This window comes from Entelurus aequoreus, linkage group LG14 (assembly GCF_033978785.1).
Source record: "Entelurus aequoreus isolate RoL-2023_Sb linkage group LG14, RoL_Eaeq_v1.1, whole genome shotgun sequence".
In the NCBI taxonomy this organism is placed as follows: domain Eukaryota; kingdom Metazoa; phylum Chordata; class Actinopteri; order Syngnathiformes; family Syngnathidae; genus Entelurus; species Entelurus aequoreus.
In genome coordinates this window covers 8,747,757-8,767,595 of record NC_084744.1, presented here as the reverse complement: position 1 = coordinate 8,767,595, position 19,839 = coordinate 8,747,757, and the positions used below count along the sequence as shown (strand labels likewise).

The window sequence follows — 19,839 nt, the reverse complement described above, 5'->3', positions numbered from 1 at the left end:
ATTGTTTGATAAATGCTTTAAAATGTAATATCGGAAATTATCGGTATCAGTTTCAAAAAGTAAAATGTATGACTTTTTAAAACGCCGCTGTGTACACGGATGTAGGGAGAAGTACAGAGCGCCAATAAACCTTAAAGGCACTGCCTTTGCGTGCCGGCCCAGTCACATAATATCTACGGCTTTTCACACACACACACAAGTGAATGCAAGGCATAGTTGGTCAACAGCCATACAGGTCACACTGAGGGTGGCCGTATAAACAACTTTAACACTGTTACAAATATGCGCCACACTGTGAACCCACACCAAACAAGAATGACAAACCCATTTCGGGAGAACATCCGCACCGTAACACAACATAAACACAACAGAACAAATACCCAGAACCCCTTGCATCACTAACTCTTCCATGACGCTACAATATACTTTAGTTTTTGTCTCAAAGTCCTCCTGTGTCTCGGAAATTACCAACAAACATTAACAAAAACAGCAAAAAAATTTTTTTGGAACAAATAAAAATATTGATGTAATCACTGGTATCGGTCAAATACTGATACTACCCTTGATATCGACGCACCACCAATTTACTGACTGTGACAATATTGACACACCAACAGTTGTTCTATTATCCTCTCTAAAACTCTTATTAATTGTTGTTAATATCTGCTGAACTTCTTTAACTTTACCAAACAATTATTTATTCTCTTGTTTCACTCTAACTTTGTGGTTAGCATTGCTATTAGCATGCCTGCTCCTAGCTTCCTCTCGGTGTGTAACATGTTTAGCCTCATCCTCCAGTGATAATATAATTGATAATGATGTTAAAAACCTCTAAAGGCTTAGTGGCCACATGTGTGGACAGCACCTCTTAGCTCTTATTTCTTATGGCCGCTTATGTGGACACTTATATTGCCATCTGGTGGTGTCAGAAGAGTATAACATACAATGGAATTTTGAAAAAAAAAGTGTAAAAATAAGAATTAGCATAAAGTACACGTTTGTGTACTTATGGACTACGTACATCATATCAAAAGATGATTCTTAGTTTTTATTCTAATTAGGGTCCAATAAGCCCAAATAGCAAAGAGAAATGAAAAAAAAACATGTAAACAAACAGCTTGGGCCTTAAGAGGTTAAGAAATGTAGTTTATTTGCAGAAATGGAGGTGATTATCATCTTAGGGGAGCAGCTCCACACTGTGTTTGGAGACGGTATTGCGATTGGTATTGAAAGGCACTAATCAGTAGGGCTGGGTGGATAAAACAATATCAATTAATGTCGCAATAGACATGTAATTAATATAAATAAAAAATGCATTAGTTAAAACTGTTGATAAATATATATATTTTGGTGGGAAAAAACCCACATTATTGATACACAAGAGAAATTGTTCTCACTTCTTTTCTTTTCAACCCTCGTCCGTTCCCTATTCGGGTACATGGAAACAACAGGTAGGAACAAAAGTGCAGAACTGTATAAATAAAATGTATAAAAAAATATAAGAAATGTGCTATACTCCAAAGTTTGATAAAACGCGGTTGTTAGGGTCTATACATTGCTGTAGTTTGGCTGCCTAAACCTGCTTGGTGGATAGCGCCCCCAGGTGACGTGACGTTAATTTACAATGGCATTCTTTTTGTATTGTTTCAGTTGCACAAATTCCTCAGTAAATTCCCCAAAACGTCACAGTGGAGTTATTGAGTCTGTTTAGCTGATTGGAGAGCTAGCTTGCGCAGCTAATGGGTCCATGACCATGACTTCGGGTTTTTTGAACAGCCGATAACTAATTTTGCTCGACAATATATCGACCTACAAATTATTGGCAATAAAGGATATAATTGACATTATTTTTGGAGACCAAATTAACCATTGATGTAATGACAATACATAATAATAATAGAAATATATCCTTTCAAACTTGTATTTCTTGTATATTTTAACATTGTCATTAGAATAGAAACTTTTAAATACCAAGTCAAATAAAACAAACAAATATTAAAAACAAAATATACTTTGCCTGTGAGCAAAATTTTGCACTAGAATAAAAATCACAACCAATAGCAAAACATAGTTTCTGTCTTTGTTAAGAAGGTGGTGGGGGGCCCTCATATATACACAACCAAAACAATAAACAAAATGACTAAATAAAGTTATTGTAACCAACGTCATCACGGTTATCATCATCGTCATTATAATATTGTTGGATGTGTTTCAAAAATACTTGATACACACAAAAATGTTTCAACAAAGTTGTTTTTTGTAAAAACTGAAATAAATAGACGTATCAAATAGTGTTGTAGTTTAATAAGAGCCATATTATTTTTTCTTTGTGTGTTTAAATAGGTTTATCTTCTTCCATGTTAAATTGTAAAGGGTGATCGGTTGTTTCAATTCCGGTTTGTGTGACGTCACGTGAGTTCACTTCCTGTTGAACGGACGTCCGTCAGTTTCAACTCGAACTGGTCAAGTTTATCGAACAGTTTGAGCAAAAACAGCATATCACATCTGTAAGAATAATTGTATCTAAGTTATCACAAAACTTTGTGTTTCAATGAGTTCCGAGAGGACAAAAGCTGTCTTTGATCCTACCAAGCAGAAGGCTTGTAAAACGCCACTGTGTAGTATGGGAAGCAACATGAAGGTGTTCTGTTTCTTTGATGTATTGTAATCCATAGAAAGATATTGTCTTGACCCGAGATCTACAAAGCGAAGAGGAAGCAGGACCTGACTCCCCTCCAGGGACCTATTCTTTGAACTGTTTTATGACCTTTTCTTTGAACTGTTTGTAATCAAAGGCGATGGCTGTTTACGACCCCCGTCCCTTAGAAACAGCTGTTGCCATGTAATCAGGGAAAGTCCAAATAAAAGAGGAGGCGGACAATCTTTCGTCAGAGCGTGGTGAGACTGTTCAAAGAGTACAGTCCAGACATCTCTCCTCAATTGAGCCAAATTTAATTCTGTCTCTGTTTAATTCCTTTCTTCTTGTCTTGTTTAATAGATGTCATCAGTGTTTGAACCTGATAACATGTTCACTGTAAACATAAATAAGTAATGTGTTTAAACCCGTTTATGACCATTTGTAACGGTTATCATTACTACCGTTTATTTTTAGTACAAACCCCCAGAGATACCGATGCAAAAGAGTGACCGCTCTTGCGAACTGTTTCGTTCGCCAAACACGCACATTAAAAAAACACAAAGACAAACTTCAATATGAGCGTAAGAGCCGCATGTGGCCCGGGAGCCGCGAGTTGGCCAACCCTGCACTGTGTGATGCTCACGGGCCAGGAGCATGGCCTCACTGCACAAAGAGTCAAAGACACCTAATGAAGGACAAAATGATTCACCCTCTTCTTTTCATTGTGCTATAGCACAAACGCGCGCATCTGCTAATACCGATAAAAAAAAACATGGCGATTTACCCACGCTGGAAAACTTACCGACTTAATTTTCATTTATCGTTGGTTAATTGACTTACCCAATATCGGCCCAGGCCTAATCAGCCGTTTTACTGCCGTATTACAGACACTGTTTGGAAACAATTAAGGTATCAGGCAAGTGATTTGAACTCGATGAAAAAGACTGAAAATAAGCCGAGGGTCTAGGGCAGGGGTCACCAACCTTTTTGAAACCAAGAGCTACTTCTTGGGTACTGATTAATGCGAAGGGCTACCAGTTTGATACACACTTAAATAAATTGCCAGAAATAGCCAATTTGCTCAATTTACCTTTGACGTTATTATTAATAATTAATGGTATTTACACTTAATTGAACGGTTTAAAAGAGGAGAAAACACGAAAAAAATGACAAATTTTGAAACATTGTTTATTTTCAATTTCGACTCTTTAAAATTCAAAATTCAACCGAAAAAAAGAAGAGAAAAACTTTAAAAAATTATTTATGGAACATCATTAGTAATTTTTCCTGATTAAGATTAATTTTAGAATTTTGATGGCATGTTTTAAATAGGTTAAAATCCAATCTACACTTTGTTAGAATATATAACAAATTGGACCAAGCTATATTTCTAACAAAGACAAATCATTATTTCTTCTAGAATTTCCAGAACAAAAATTTTAAAAGAAATTCAAAAGACTTTGAAATAAGATTTAAATTTGATTCTACAGATTTTCTAGATTTGACAGAATCATTTTTTTGAATTTTAATCATAATAAGTTTGAAGAAATATTTCACAAATATTCTTCGTCGAAAAAACAGAAGCTAAAATGAAGAATTAAATTAAAATGTATTTATTATTCTTTACAATAAAAAAATAAAAAATACTTGAACATTGATTTAAATTGTCAGGAAAGAAGAGGAAGGCATTTAAAAGGTAAAAAGGTATATGTGTTTAAAAATACTAAAATAATTTTTAAGGTTGTATTTTTTCTCTAAAATTGTCTTTCTGAAAGTTATAAGAAGCAAAGTAAAAAATTAATGAATTTAAACAAGTGAAGACCAAGTCTTTAAAATATTTTCTTGGATTTTCAAATTCTATTTGAGTTTTGTCTCTCTTAGAATTAAAAATGTCGGGCAAAGCGAGACCAGCTTGTTAGTAAATAAATACAATTTAAAAAATAGAGGCAGCTCACTGGTAAGTGCTGCTATTTGAGCTATTTTTAGAACAGGCCGGCGGGCTACTCATCTGGTCCTTACGGGCTACCTGGTGCCCGCGGGCACCGCGTTGGTGACCCCTGATCTAGGGGCAGCAGGTCCCTAGCCATGTCCAGTGCGATGCCCTGGTGGGGGGACAAGGGGATCCTTGGTTTGTCAGCAATCGAACATGCAAACATTTGCAAAAAAAAGCACCATATAAAGATGTTTTAGTGTTTAAAGAACTGAAAAGTGATCAACAGAGTTGACATAAATACATACCCCATTCATCCAAATGAATCACTATGTCTGTTTCAGTCAAAATGTTATTTAGCCACTACAGTCATTACAACTTGTGTTCACATCCACAGGAACCACATGGGTTAGCCTACTCTATACAGTATTTACAAACGTACAACCTTACTAGTGTTCACTTCACAGCCACAGATGGTTAATGACATTATTTACACATTACTTTGCTTCATTCACACATTACTTTGGCATTTTTGCTTCGATGGCTCTGACATGAGCCTTCCTGGCAAATTTCTGAGCAGCTTGCATTTTCCTTTTTGTTTCTGTGGATTCTGCCTTGGATTTTATAGACAATTTATGTCTCTTCTAAATGGTAAACAACTCAAATGTTGGCCATTGTTTTATCCAGACGTATACATTTGTCCAAATGTGGTCAAGTAGACGCATTGTGGGTTTCCTGGACTACGTCTACATCACTAAAAAAAAAATCTAAATCTGCCATCTTCCACTATTTTTTTTTTATGTATTAATCGCCCGCTTAAACATTCCCTTTTCTCATCTCCGACTCTCTCGTCGTCATTAGGGATGTCTATTGTGATTTCCCTTCCTGGTTCCATGACCTGCCCTATCTTGCCTCTGATTGGTCTGTCCGTACTGTTTAGCCCCAATCTTAACCAATCGTGACTCTAAATAGTAAACCATCCAACCAATCATGGATGTTCTTATACGTAAACCAACCAATCATCATTGAAGTTTCCCATATATTTTGTGGAGTTGCTTCGCTATGTAGCTTCGATTTTTAAGTTCATAATTTTTAATGGAAAACCGTATTTTTTACCACTGGATTATCAAAAACCGTATTCATTACAGGAAAACCGTAGTTGTTGGCAGGTATGGCAAAGAGACGGATCAAGATTTTAACACACATTGTAGGTCGGAAAAAATTAAGAAAAACTGAAAATATTTTTTTATATTTTTGCAGAGATAAAAAAAGACAGATTCCCGAATATAGACGGAAAAAAATCACATGCCTGAGGAATGTTAACAGGGCTCGAATTTAACCGTGGCATTTGCCACGACCGCCCTCGTGACTTGCTGTAATGCCCTAAAAAAAATTAGCATCATTGACGGCAAGAACATGCCGGGCCCGCCCTTGACTCTTTACTTGTTAAAGGACTAGGGATGTAACGATAAACGGTAATGATAAACCACGGGAAAATTCCAGACGGTTAGTACTACGGTTAAAATTTATAATTACCAAAAAAACGTCATTTATTAATGCATTTTAGGCAACTGCTTACTTCCTGAATATTGAAGCGCTGCAGCATCTTTAAAAATAAAACTTGGTTAAAGTATTTTTGTATAAGTAGTTTTTGAAAATTTGGAGCACATTTAAAATGACCGCGATAATAATAACCGTGATAAGAAATGTTCATACCATGACCTCTCTACAATGGACAATTGTAACGTAATTGTCCCGTCGAATAACTTGATAAAAACACCCAGACATACATTTTTTTGTTAAATTTTCAACTGTATAAGACATCGCATAATTAACGTTAATCGGTATAAACAATGTGGGCGCAGTCGTTTTGGAAGATTGTGTCAAAGGTTAACCGACCACGAGACTGAGATAGGGATGTCCGATAATATCGGACTGCCGATATTATCGGACGATAAATGCTTTAAAATGTAATATCTCTGTATCGGTTTCAAAATTATCGGTATCGGTTTCAAAAAGTAAAATTTATGACTGTTTAAAACGCCGCTGTGTACACGGACGTAGGGAGAAGTACAGAGCGTCAATAAACTTTAAAGGCACTGCCTTTGCGTGCCGTCTCAATCACAAAATATCTACGGCTTTTACACACACAAGTGAATGCAAGCCATACTTGGTCAACAGCCAAACAGGTCACACTGAGGGTGGTTGTATAAACAACTTTAACACTGTTACAAATATGCGCCACACTGTGAACCCACACCAAACAAGAATGACAAACACATTTCGGGAGAACTGCCGTACCGTAACACAACATAAACACAACAGAACAAATACCCAGAATCCCTTGCAGCACTAACTCTTCCGGGACGCTACAATATACACCCTCGCTAACCCCTACCCCTAAACCCCACCCCCCCAACCCCGCCCACCTCAACCTCCACATGCTCTCTCAAGGAGAGCATGTCCCAATATCCAAGCTGCTGTTTTGAGGCATGTTAAAAAAAATAATGCACTTTGTGACTTCAATAATAAATATGGCAGTGCCATGTTGGCATTTTTTCCCATAACTTGAGTTGATTTATTTTGAAAAACCTTGTTACATTGTTTAATGCATGCAGTGGGGCATCACAACAAAATTAGGCATAATAATGTGTTGATTCCACGACTGTATATATCGGTATCGGTTGATATCGGAATCGGTAATTAAGAGAGTCCTCCTTTAAGGCTACACTTGCCTTGACCTTAAAAAGTAAAAATTTACAAAATATTTCTGTGTAAATAATTAATTTCACAACGTATATATCTGTGACTCATAGTCCGGTGTGGCTAATTAATTAAAAAAAAAAGTTTTTAGACTAAATTTAGAGGGTGAGGCTTAAATACCGGCGTGCTCTATAGTCCGTAAAATACGGTATGACAATAGAAAAAAACCTCCTCCTATGACATTGAGCACTTACCTGTCAGTTCCTGTGACTGTTGTCGTGGCGATGAAGACTGCAGTTGTTTCCCTCTGAGAGTCATACTGGTTAGTTGTGCTGCTGACCAGAGGGGGCGCTGTGGTGACAATAAAGCTCACACTTTCCTCTCTGCTCTCGGGTGAACTCTCGGTGGCCTCGTGCCTCCGAGTGCTGAAGCTGCCGGTTCCGACGGAAGATTCCGTGGAGGGCCGGAGGGTGGAATATGGGTATGATGCGAGCGTGGGGCGTCCAGCAGGAGGCGTGGATGAGGTGGACTCATGGATGGGGTCTGTGCTGGAGGTCCCGCATGTTGACTGTGAAGGTTCCTCAGATGTTGGGATGTATTGGTGTTTGGTGGTATTTAGAGGTCCAACAAGAGTTTGGGTCCCTGCGGGGGTCTCTGGGCTGTCAGGCTCTGAAGACGAAGACGCAGTTAAAGAGCGGCTCCTGGTTTCTTCACTCCTGGTGGACGGGGCGCTGTGGGTGTAGTCCTCAGTCTCCACGGTGGATGCGACGCTCCAGGTGGAGCGGGGCTGATGGGAGCTGAAGTCCTGTGTGACCGCCGAGCTATTGCTGGAGGAAGAGGAGGTGACGGACAGCAGCGTCCTCTCGCCAGCCCGACTGACGGCGGTGGCGTTGAAGACGCGGTCCGTGAGGGCCTGTGTCTGCGACGGGGACGACGCGGGCTCCCCCGTGCGCACACTCGAGCGCGGGCTGTCCCGCGGCAGGTCCTCTGTCACCGTCCGAGGAGACAGTGCTCGATCAGAGATACCGAGTGACACGTCGGGAAGATGTCGTGTTTGCGGGGAGTCGCTACTGCTGCTGCTGCTGGTTTCGGAGGAGTGACCGACTGTGGAGGACGTAAACATCTCAGTGGACGCACCGATGGTCTCCTGGGACCTGGTGCTGGTTTCTCTCAGGGTTTGTGGTTGCTCAGTATCTGAGGAAAGACAAAACATCAGCGTGTTTAGCAAATAGCTAGCCATGTTACACACATCGCGAGAAAACAATATATCGACTGATAATGGTTTTTCAGGGCCGATACAGATTATTAGTAGTCAAGGAGGTTGATAAGTGATATTTGGAGGCCATATTCATTTGTGTTGTCTTCATTATAACACCTATATAAGACTTTTAAAGTCATTTTGATAGTAGGCTAATATAGCTAATATAGACACTTACATCATGTGTTGTCTTCATTGTAACACTTATATAAGACTTTTAAAGTAATTTTGATAGTAGGCTAATACAACTAAAATCATGTGTTGTCTTCATTATATAACATATATAAGACTTTTAAAGTAATTTTGATAGTAGGCTAATACAACTAAAATCATGTGTTGTCTTCATTATATAACATATATAAGACTTTTAAAGTAATTTTGATAGTAGGCTAATACAACTAAAATCATGTGTTGTCTTCATTATATAACATATATAAGACTTTTAAAGTAATTTTGATAGTAGGCTAATACAACTAAAATCATGTGTTGTCTTCATTATATAACATATATAAGACTTTTAAAGTCATTTTGATAGTAGGCTAATATAACTAAAATCATGTGTTGTCTTCATTATATAACATATATAAGACTTTTAAAGTCATTTTGATAGTAGGCTAATACAACTAAAATCATGTGTTGTCTTCATTATATAACATATATAAGACTTTTAAAGTCATTTTGATAGTAGGCTAATATAACTAAAATCATGTGTTGTTTTCATTATATAACATATATAAGACTTTTAAAGTCATTTTGATAGTAGGCTAATATAACTAAAATCATGTGTTGTCTTCATTATAAAACATATATAAGACTTTTAAAGTAATTTTGATACTAGGCTAATACAACTAAAATCATGTGTTGTCTTCATTATATAACATATATAAGACTTTTAAAGTCATTTTGATAGTAGGCTAATACAACTAAAATCATGTGTTGTCTTCATTATAAAACATATATAAGACTTTTAAAGTAATTTTAATAGTAGGCTAATACAACTAAAATCATGTGTTGTCTTCATTATAAAACATATATAAGACTTTTAAAGTAATTTTAATAGTAGTCTAATACAACTAAAATCATGTGTTGTCTTCATTATAAAACATATACTGTATGAGACTTTTAAAGGCCTACTGAAAGCCACTACTACCGACCACGCAGTCTGATAGTTTATATATCAATGATGAAATCTTAACATTGCAACACATGCCAATACAGCCGGGTTAACTTATAAAGTGACATTTTAAATTTCCCGGGAAATATCCGGCTGAAAATGTCTCGGTATGATGACGTTTGCGCGTGACGTCACGGATCGTGCGGACATATTGGGACACCATTGTGGCCAGCTATTAAGTCGTCTGTTTTCATCGCAAAATACCACAGTATTCTGGACATCTGTGTTGGTGAATCTTTTGCAATTTGTTTAATGAACAATGAAGACAGCAAAGAAGAAAGCTGTAGGTGGGATCGGTGTATTAGCGGCTGGCTACAGCAACACAACGCCGTCCGCCGCCGCGCCGCTGTCCTCACCGGTGTCTGGGTTGACTTCCTCCGTCTCCGGGCCGCCGACCGCACCGATGATCGTGGTGAAGTCCGAGGTGGTTTAAAATACAAATCCGTGATCCACAATAGAAAAAGGAGGAAGTGTGGAATCCAATGAACCCTTGTACCTAAGTTACGGTCAGAGCGAAAAAAGATACATCCTGGCGTCCTGCACTGCACTCTAATCCTTCACTCTCACTTTCCTCATCCACGAATCTTTCATCCTGGCTCAAATTAATGGGGTAATCGTCGCTTTCTCGGTCCGAATCGCTCTCGCTGCTGGTGGGAATGATTGTAAACAATGTGCAGATGTGAGGAGCTCCACAACCTGTGACGTCACGCTACTCCCGGTACAGGCAAGGCTTTTTTATCAGCGACCAAAAGTTGCGAACTTTATTGTCGTTGTTCTCTACTAAATCCTTTCAGCAAAAATATGGCAATATCGCGAAATGATCAAGTATGACACATAGAATGGACCTGCTATCCCTGTTTAAATAAGAAAATTTCATTTCAGTAGGCCTTTAAAGTCATTTTGATAGTAGGCTAATATAACTAAACTCATGTGTTGTCTTCATTATAACACTTATATAAGGTGTTTAATTTTGTGCGGCTCCAGACAGATTTGTTTTTTTGGGTCCAATATGGCTCTTTCGACATTTTGGGTTGCCGACCCTCGGTCTAAAAGGAGCATTAAAATTTGCATTTCAAAATATGGAAAATCTCATGGGAAAATTTGAAAAAAATTTGACATTTCTCTACATAACAATAACTAATTTAATACATTTTATACAATTGTATAACACTTTATGGATTCGATACATTGTAAGGTTTCCTCCTGAAATATTGTCAACATTTAAATAAAAACAATTCTGTGCTCCTTTGTGTAGATTTTAGTTGAGACATAATTTTTTCCTGGATGTTGCAGAAAGTATGAGAATGTGTGAGCTGCTTTCTGCTCTTCTTTACTTATACAATAATCTCATATATGTCAAGATATTTACACAAAGTTTGCATTTTTGGCAGAAATATATTTTCTGTCGTCTTCATGTCCATCCATCTGTGTCATGTTATTTGATTGAACATGAAACTCGTGGCGCTCCCTTAATGAGCCCACACTGCGAGTGTTGCATTACATGTCGAGCGACTCCATCGCTGCAATTATTGACAATGAGAGTAATTGTTATTCTTAAATTAATTTCAAAAAATTGGGCTCCAACAAAAGGGAACTTTTCTCAAGGAGGGCAAAAGGGCTGGTGCTCAAGTTATTATTTACTGCATCCACGTGACTATTATTTATGTTTTAAACACTAAATACTGGTATCGTATGTGTATATGTTATATCTGCTGATGTAGTTGTGGAAGGAAAAAACGATACCAATAAAAAAAAAGTCTGATACCGATCATATGCATGAAATCATATCCAGTGCATGCAACAGGGATTTATGTCAGGCCCACTACAGAGGTATTACTTACATGGTTGGGACACTTGACCTGGGGTTAAATGTGAATACAGTAGATAATGGGGAAAAAAGAATAAGCTTTATATTTGAAGCAAGTGCTAGTCAACAAATAGATTTACACATACAAATAAATATCATTTTAAGAATCTCAATAGTATTTGAAGAACTAGATGAAGCAATGCCTGAAGGAGTTGTGTGTGAATGCTCCAATGCTGAAGTTGAACTTCAAAATAACTAATTGTTGAAAGAGAGCACATAATTCCTGATCAGGCTGAATATTTTGCACTCTTGCACTATTTTTCTTTTCTTTCCTTCCTATGTTTTGCATATTTGTAGACTGTCGCACTGATACTGGAGTTGCTTTTAATCTCCTTGTACCTGTGTGTAGTGACAATAAAAGGCATTCTATTCTATTCTATTTTGAAGTTGGAATGGTTTGAATCGGATAAAAAATGTGAGGGTTGTGGAACTTTGAAGAATATCCCATTGATTTCAATGGGAATTTCCCAAAAAATGTGGGAATTTCGGGAAATGCGGGAATTTTTTTGAAAATGGTCTGAATGAGTTGTTGGAATTTTTCAAATCCGTCGAGAAATGTTGAAGTAGTAACATGTTGAATTGAGAAATAGTATTACGGAATTCCTGGAATTTTGGGATTTTTCCCATTTAAAAAAAACAACTTAATTGTTTGTCCTAATTAAGAGGAATGTTTTGACGGTGAAACGGTTTAAATGCATTGAAAAATGTGGAAGGAGTAGTCGCCAGAAAAATGGATGGAAATGTGGCTTTGGAAAACCAGGAATTCTGGAAAATCCTGGAATTTTTTTGAACTTGGAAAAATGGTCGCTTTACTTTCCAGGATGGTGGTATGTGTTGAAGGTGGAATGGTTTGAATCAGTTGAAAAACGTGGAAATGGTGGAAGTCTAAAAAATGGCCAGTTCATTTTGAATGGGAAAAATGTCCCGGAAAACCTGGAATTCTGGGAAATCTGTGAATTTTTGTAATTTGTCAAGGGAAAGCCCGCCATTCCTAAATAGGCTGAACAGTTTGAAGTTGGAATGGTTTGAATCAGACAAAAAATTTGGGAGTTGTGGAACTTTGAAGAATGTACCATTGATTTCAATGGGAATTTCCCAAAAATGTGGGAATTTCGGGAATTGCAAGATTTTTTTGGAAAATGGTCTGAATGAGTTGGTGTTGGAATTTTTCAAAGCGGTCGAGAAATGTTAAAGTAGTAACATGTTGAATTGAGAAATAGTATTACGGAATTCCTGGAATTTCGTGGAAACCGGGATTTTTTCCATTTAAAAAAACAACTTAGTTTTTTGTCCTAACTAAATAAATAAATAAATGGTATATATATATATATTGTATAGCGCTTTTCTACCTTCAAGGTACTCAAAGCGCTTTAAGGCTGCAGCTAATGATTATTTTTCTATCGATTAATCTATAGATTATTTTTTCGATTAATCAGTTAATCTATAGATTATTTTTTTCGATTAATCTATAGATTATTTTTCCTTTTACCGATTTTTTTTTTTAATCAAAAATGAAGATGAAAAAATAAATGTAGGCCAGTTTTTTCAAAAGGCATGGCTTTTATTTACAAAAAAAAAAGTATGGCCACTCAGTCAACATTGACAACAACATGACAAAATATTCTGTAACAATGTAAACATTTAAAACTTTTAACATTTAACAAAATTAAAAGTAGCTTATTTGCTTTTTAATGTGCAAATATAAAAGTAAACATCCAGTGCAAATCTTAATATTGTGCAATAGTATAAGCATTTCAAAAGTAAAAGTATTGCTTATTTTGCTTTAAAATGTGCAAAAATAAAGATAAACATCCAATACAAAAAAGTGCAAAACGAAATATTCTGTAACAACAGTGTAAACATTTCAACAAAAGTAAAAGTATTGCTTATTTTGCTTTAAAATGTGCAAAAATAAAGACAAACATCCAATACAAAAAACTGCAAAACGAAATATTCTGTAACAACAGTGTAAACATTTCAACAAAAGTAAAAGTATTGCTTATTTTGCTTTAAAATGTGCAAAAATAAAGATAAACATCCAATACAAAAAAGTGCAAAACGAAATATTCTGTAACAACAGTGTAAACATTTCAACAAAAGTAAAAGTATTGCTTATTTGCTAAAATGTGCAAAAATAAAGACAAACATCCAATACAAAAAAGTGCAAAACGAAATATTCTGTAACAACATTGTAAACATTTCAACAAAAGTAAAAGTATTGCTTATTTTGCTTTAAAATGTGCAAAAAAAAAGATAAACATCTAGTGCAAAAAAAAAGATAAACATCTAGCACAAAAAAGTGCCAATGTAAATATTCTGGAGCACTGTAAACATTAATTATTGCTTTTAAAATGTGCAAAATAAACATCCAGTCCAACACAGTACACAATAACCAATTCTACTTATTCCAGTGAGTGACTAACAGTTGTAATGAAGAAAGGTTATAAATGATAAATGGGTTATACTTGTATAGCGCTTTTCTACCTTCAAGGTACTCAAAGCGCTTTGACAGTATTTCCACATTCACCCATTCACACACTGATGGCGGGAGCTGCCATGCAAGGCGCTAACCAGCAGCCATCAGGAGCAAGGGTGAAGTGTCTTGCCCAAGGACACAACGGACGTGACTAGGATGGTAGAAGGTGGGGATTGAACCTCAGTAACCAGCAACCCTCCGATTGCGGTCACGGCCACTCTACCAACTTCGCCTTAGCATGTCTACATGCTCTGGGGTGAGGCTGCTTCTTTTCTTGTTTACAATATTCCCAGCAGGTGAAAATAGGCGCTGGCACGCCAAATTTCTTACCCCCTACAAAAACCTTCCCCCCCATTTACTTCCGGTCACGTCATCCTTGTGTTTGTAAATTGTTTTTTTTATTTAATCATATAGCGTTAACAAAACGTCTGTATTAATCGGACACATTAACTTGAGGATATTCCTGACTGAATGCACATTTGACTCGTGGACATATGCGTAAATGAATAACAGTAAGTAAATGGGTGGGGGGGAGGTTTTTGTAGGGGGGAAGAAATTTGGCGTGACTGCGCTCAGAAGGGGTCGATGTGGCTGGACCTCAGAGGTAAGACCGATGATGATGATGATGATAGTATGATTAAAGTGAAAGTTAATTGTTCGTTTGTACATAGTATATGTAACTGTTAATGTTGTAAAAGGTATTCGCACAACTAATTAACGTTAGCGTTAAAGAGGAGCACGTCTTTGTAAACACTGAACAGGCACGCCAAACGCGCCTCTCAGAGCGAAACGGTGCTTTAGTTTATGAATTTACAACGCAGATACAAATGACACATTCATGTTTTTGTGTAATGATGACAACGTATACTCACGCGGACGATTGACTAGTTGATGGTGATGGCAAGAACGTTGTCAGGTGTTTTCTTTTCAATTGTTCATTCATAGCCGTTGTGCTGCTATGATAGGCCATTACCGCTCGACACAGTGTGCATACAACAACATTATTAGGCCGTTTATTGAAATACTCCCACACTTTTGACCACTTTTGGCGTGCTTTTTTCCCCTCGCTCGCATCGTCTGCTTTGCGCTCCGTCATAACGGTAGTGTGACGTAAATATGCGACGCGTCGACGCACAAAAACGGCGTCGACGTATTTACGTAACCGATGACGTCGACGCGTCGTTTCAGCCTTAAAGCGCTTTGACAGTATTTCCACATTCACACACACATTCACACACTGATGGCGGGAGCTGCCATGCAAGGCGCTAACCAGCACCCATCAGGAGCAAGGGTGAAGTGTCTTGCCCAAGGACACAACGGACATGACTAGGAGGAATGTTTTGACAGTGAAACGCGTTGAAAAATGTGGAAGGAGTAGTAGCCACAAAAAAGGGTGGAAATGGGTCTTTGGAAAACCAGGAATTCTGGAGAATCCTGGAATTTTTTTGAACTTGGAAAAACTGTAGTTTTTATTTCCAGGATGGTGGAATGTGTTGAATGTGGAATGGTTTGACGGTGTGGCGAAGTTGGGAGTGGCCGTGCCAGCAATCTGAGGGTTACTGGTTCAATCCCCACCTTCTACCATCCTAGTCACGTCCGTTGTGTCCTTGAGCAAAACACTTCACCCTTGCTCCTGATGGGCCTGGTTAGCGCTGTGCATGGCAGCTCCCGCCATCAGTGTGTGAATGAGTGAATGTGTGTGTGTGAATGTGGAAATAGTGTCAAAGCGCTTTGAGTTCCTTAAAAAAGGTAGAAAAGCGCTATACAAGTACAACCCATTTACCATTTTACCATTTTGAATCAGTTGAAAAATGTGGAAATGGTGGAAGTTTGAAAAATGGCCAATTCATTTGGAATGGGAAAAAAGGCCCGGAAAACCTGGAATTCTGTGAATTTTTGGAATTTGTCAAGGGAAAGCCCGCCATTCCAGAATAGGCTGAACAGTTTGAAGTTGGAACGGTTTGAATCGGGTGAAAAAAATGTGGAAGGTAGAGTGCGCCAAAATCTGGAGGAGGAGAAGTTTAATAAATAGATGAATTTTGGTGTATAAAACCATGTGTGCATTCACACAATAAATGTCTGTCCCATAAAGAGCAGCTGCCTCTATTATTATCTGGTCCGCTTGTATTCATTGCAAATCCCAGCAGGGGGCGCTGATTGAGCTTTAGGATGAGGCAGCAGAAGCAAGGTTTAAAGAGTGCAGAACAATTCATGTCCTGGAACAAAGGCTCCAAGGCCTCACTCAATACGCAGGAATCCGTCACTTCCTTCCTAAAGCTGAGCGAGCACAAGAAAAGTGTCACTGTGGATCTGGGGGTGCAGACTTGTTTTGAATGGCACAAACTACTGGAATCAGTTCATGCTGATTGGTGGACATTGTCAAAGGAAAAACATGAATATACTGCAGGGAGACTATTTAGTAACAACAACAACAAATATGAAACAATACGAGGATCACAATGCTCACAAAAACATTTAGTTTCAGAGCAACATGATGCTGTACACTAATGTTACAATTTCAACCCTTTTTAAAATACATTTGGTTCCTTTATTACACCCATACTTGCCAACCCTCCCGTTTTTAGCGGGAGAATCCCGGTATTCAGCACCTCCCGGCAGAGATTTTCTCCCGACAAACTCCCGGTATTCAACCGGAGCTGGAGGCCACGCCCCCTCCAGCTCAATGCGGATCTGAGACTGAGTGGGGACAGCCTGTTCTCACGTCCGCTTTCCCACAATATAAACAGCTTGCCTGCCCAATGACGTCATAACATCTAGGGCTTTTAGAGAGTAGAGTGCACAAGTGCGCACACAACAAGGAGACGAAGCAGAAGAACGAGGAAATTACAGACATGGCGACGCCGTCGACGAGCAAGATGAAGAAATACGCTTGCAAGTTCCAAAATGAATGGAAACAAGAATTTCAGTTCATCCAGGACAGTTCGAAGGGGAAGGTGTATGTTGCCTGTAAATATGTAGAACAGACTCCTCCATTGAACACGGTGGCCGAAATGATATACTCATCATGAACGGAGAAGTTAAACAGGACAATACTGCCATCTAATGGATAGCCACCGGAACACTGAAATTCAAGTATTTATTTTATGTAAATAAAATAAATCAAAATATATATATATATATATATATATATAGCTAGAATTCACTGAAAGTCAAGTATTTCATACACATATATATATATATATATATATATATATATATATATATATATATATATATATATATATATATATATATATATATATATATATATATATATATATATATATATATATATATATATGAAATACTCGAGTTGGTGAATTCTAGCTGTAAATAACCACGCCCCCAACCACCACTGCTTTAGATGACACATACTCAAAAAGCCTGGATGAATGCCGCATGAAAACAATAATCCAATGTTTGTATTAATTTTGTGTCTATTATTTGTACATGAAAGTGCCTTTGTCATTATTGCCAAGATGTTTCTCATATTTTGCGTCTCTCTTGTGTCACTAAATATTAAGGGTGCGAATGTTTGGATAACGAACGATTCGATCCGATTCCTGCGGGGAGGATTTGATCCAGAATCAATTCTCGATTCAAACCAGTTTTCTCACAAAGTATTATTTGATATAATAATTATAATGAAACATCTTCAAAACAGGTTACAGATTAGAAAAGCTCATTTTGGTTGCATGGAAATGGCCCAAAAACATATTTTTAAAAATGATTTCTTATAAAAAAAATGTGTTTATACATACACATATATACGTTAGGTTAGGAAAAAACACAGAGGCTATTTCATCCCTACAAGCCTGTTTCGCAGGTTTCCCTGCTCTTCAGGGGATTACATATATATACATACATACATACATATATATATACAGTATATACATATATACAAACCCCATTTCCATATGAGTTGGGAAATTGTGTTGGATGTAAATATAAACGGAATACATCCATCCATCCATTTTCTACCGCTTATTTCCTTGGAGGTTGCGGGGGGCGCTGGAGCCTATCTCAGCTACAATCGGGCGGAAGGCAGGGTACACCCTGGACAAGTTGCCACCTCATCACAGGGCCAACACAGATAGACAGACGGAATACAATCATTTGCAAATCATTTTCAACCCATATTCAGTTGAATATGCTACAAAGACAACATATTTGATGTTCAAACTGATAAACTTTATTTTTTTTGCAAATAATCATTAACTTTAGAATTTGATGCCAGCAACATGTGACAAAGAAGTTGGGAAAGGTGGCAATAAATTAAAGGCCTACTGAAAGCCACTACTACCGACCACGCAGTCTGATAGTTTATATATCAATGATGAAATCTTAACATTGCAACACATGCCAATGCGGCCGGGTTAACTTATAAAGTGCAATTTTAAATTTCCCGGGAATCCTCCGGTTGAAAACGTCTATGTATGATGACGTATGCGCGTGACGTCAATCGTTGAAACGGAAGTATTGGGACACATTGTATCACAATACAAAAAGCTCTGTTTTCATCTCAAAATTCCACAGTATTCTGGACATCTGTGTTGGTGAATCTTTTGCAATTTGTTTAATGAACAATGAAGACTGCAAAGAAGAAAGCTGTAGGTGGGATCGGTGTATTAGCGGCTGGCTGCAGCAACACAACCAGGAGGACTTTGACTTGGATAGCAGACGCGCTATCCGACGCTAGCCGCCGACCGCATCGATGATCGGGTGAAGTCCTTCGTCGCGCCGTTGATCGCTCGAACGCAGGTGGCACGGGTGTTGATGAGCAGATGAGGGCTGGCGTAGGTGGAGCGCTGATGTTTTTATCATAGCTCTGACGAGGTCCCGTAGCTAAGTTAGCTTCAATGGCGTCGTTAGCAACAGCATTGCTAGGCTGCGACAGGCGGCACAGCATTAACCGTGTGGTTACATGTCCAGTGTTTGGTTCGGTGTCTCCTGATAGTAGTATTGTTGATCTTCTGTCTATCCTTCCAGTCAGGGGCTTATTTCTTTTGTTTCTATCTGCATTTAAGCACGATGCTATCACATTAGCTCCGTAGTTAAAGTGCTTCGCCTATGTATTGTCGTGGAGATAAAAGTCACTGTGAATGTCCATTTCGCGTTCTCGACTCTCATTTTCAAGAGGATATAGTATCCGAGGTGGTTTAAAATACAAATCTGTGATCCACAATAGAAAAAGGAGAAAGTGTGGAATCCAATGAGCCCTTTTACCTAAGTTACGGTCAGAGCGAAAAAAGATACGTCCTGCACTGCACTCTAGTCCGTCACTCTCACGTTCCTCATCCACGAATCTTTCATCCTTGCTCAAATTAATGGGGTAATCGTCGCTTTCTCTGTCCGAATCGCTCTCGCTGCTGGTGTAAACAATGGGGAAATGTGAGGAGCCTTTCAACCTGTGACGTCACGCTACTTCCGGTATAGGCAAGGCTTTTTTTTATCAGCGACCAAAAGTTGCGACCTTTATCGTCGTTGTTCTCTACTAAATCCTTTCAGCAAAAATATGGCAATATCGCGAAATGATCAAGTATGACACATAGAATGGATCTGCTATCCCCGTTTAAATAAATAAAAATTCATTTCAGTAGGCCTTTAAAGTTAAAGTACCAATGATTGTCACACACACACTAGGTGTGGCGAAATTATTCTCTGCATTTGACCCATCACCCTTGATCACCCCCTGGGAGGTGAGGGGAGCAGTGAGCAGCAGCAGTGGCCGCGTCTGGGAATAATTTGTTGGTGATTTAACCCCCAATTCCAACCCTTGATGCTGAGTGCCAA

General features: G+C 38.1%; 1 protein-coding gene across 3 annotated transcripts in view; it reads right to left on the bottom strand.

Annotated features, from left to right (window-relative positions):
- Positions 1-19,839, bottom strand: part of heg1 (heart development protein with EGF-like domains 1) — a 61,040-nt gene that overhangs the window by 32,823 nt on the left and 8,378 nt on the right. For all 3 annotated transcript variants that reach the window (XM_062068858.1, XM_062068857.1, XM_062068856.1), the window contains exon 2: positions 7,526-8,465. In XM_062068858.1, coding sequence (XP_061924842.1) covers positions 7,526-8,465 — 940 coding nt within the window. The remainder of the gene's footprint in view (positions 1-7,525; positions 8,466-19,839) is intronic.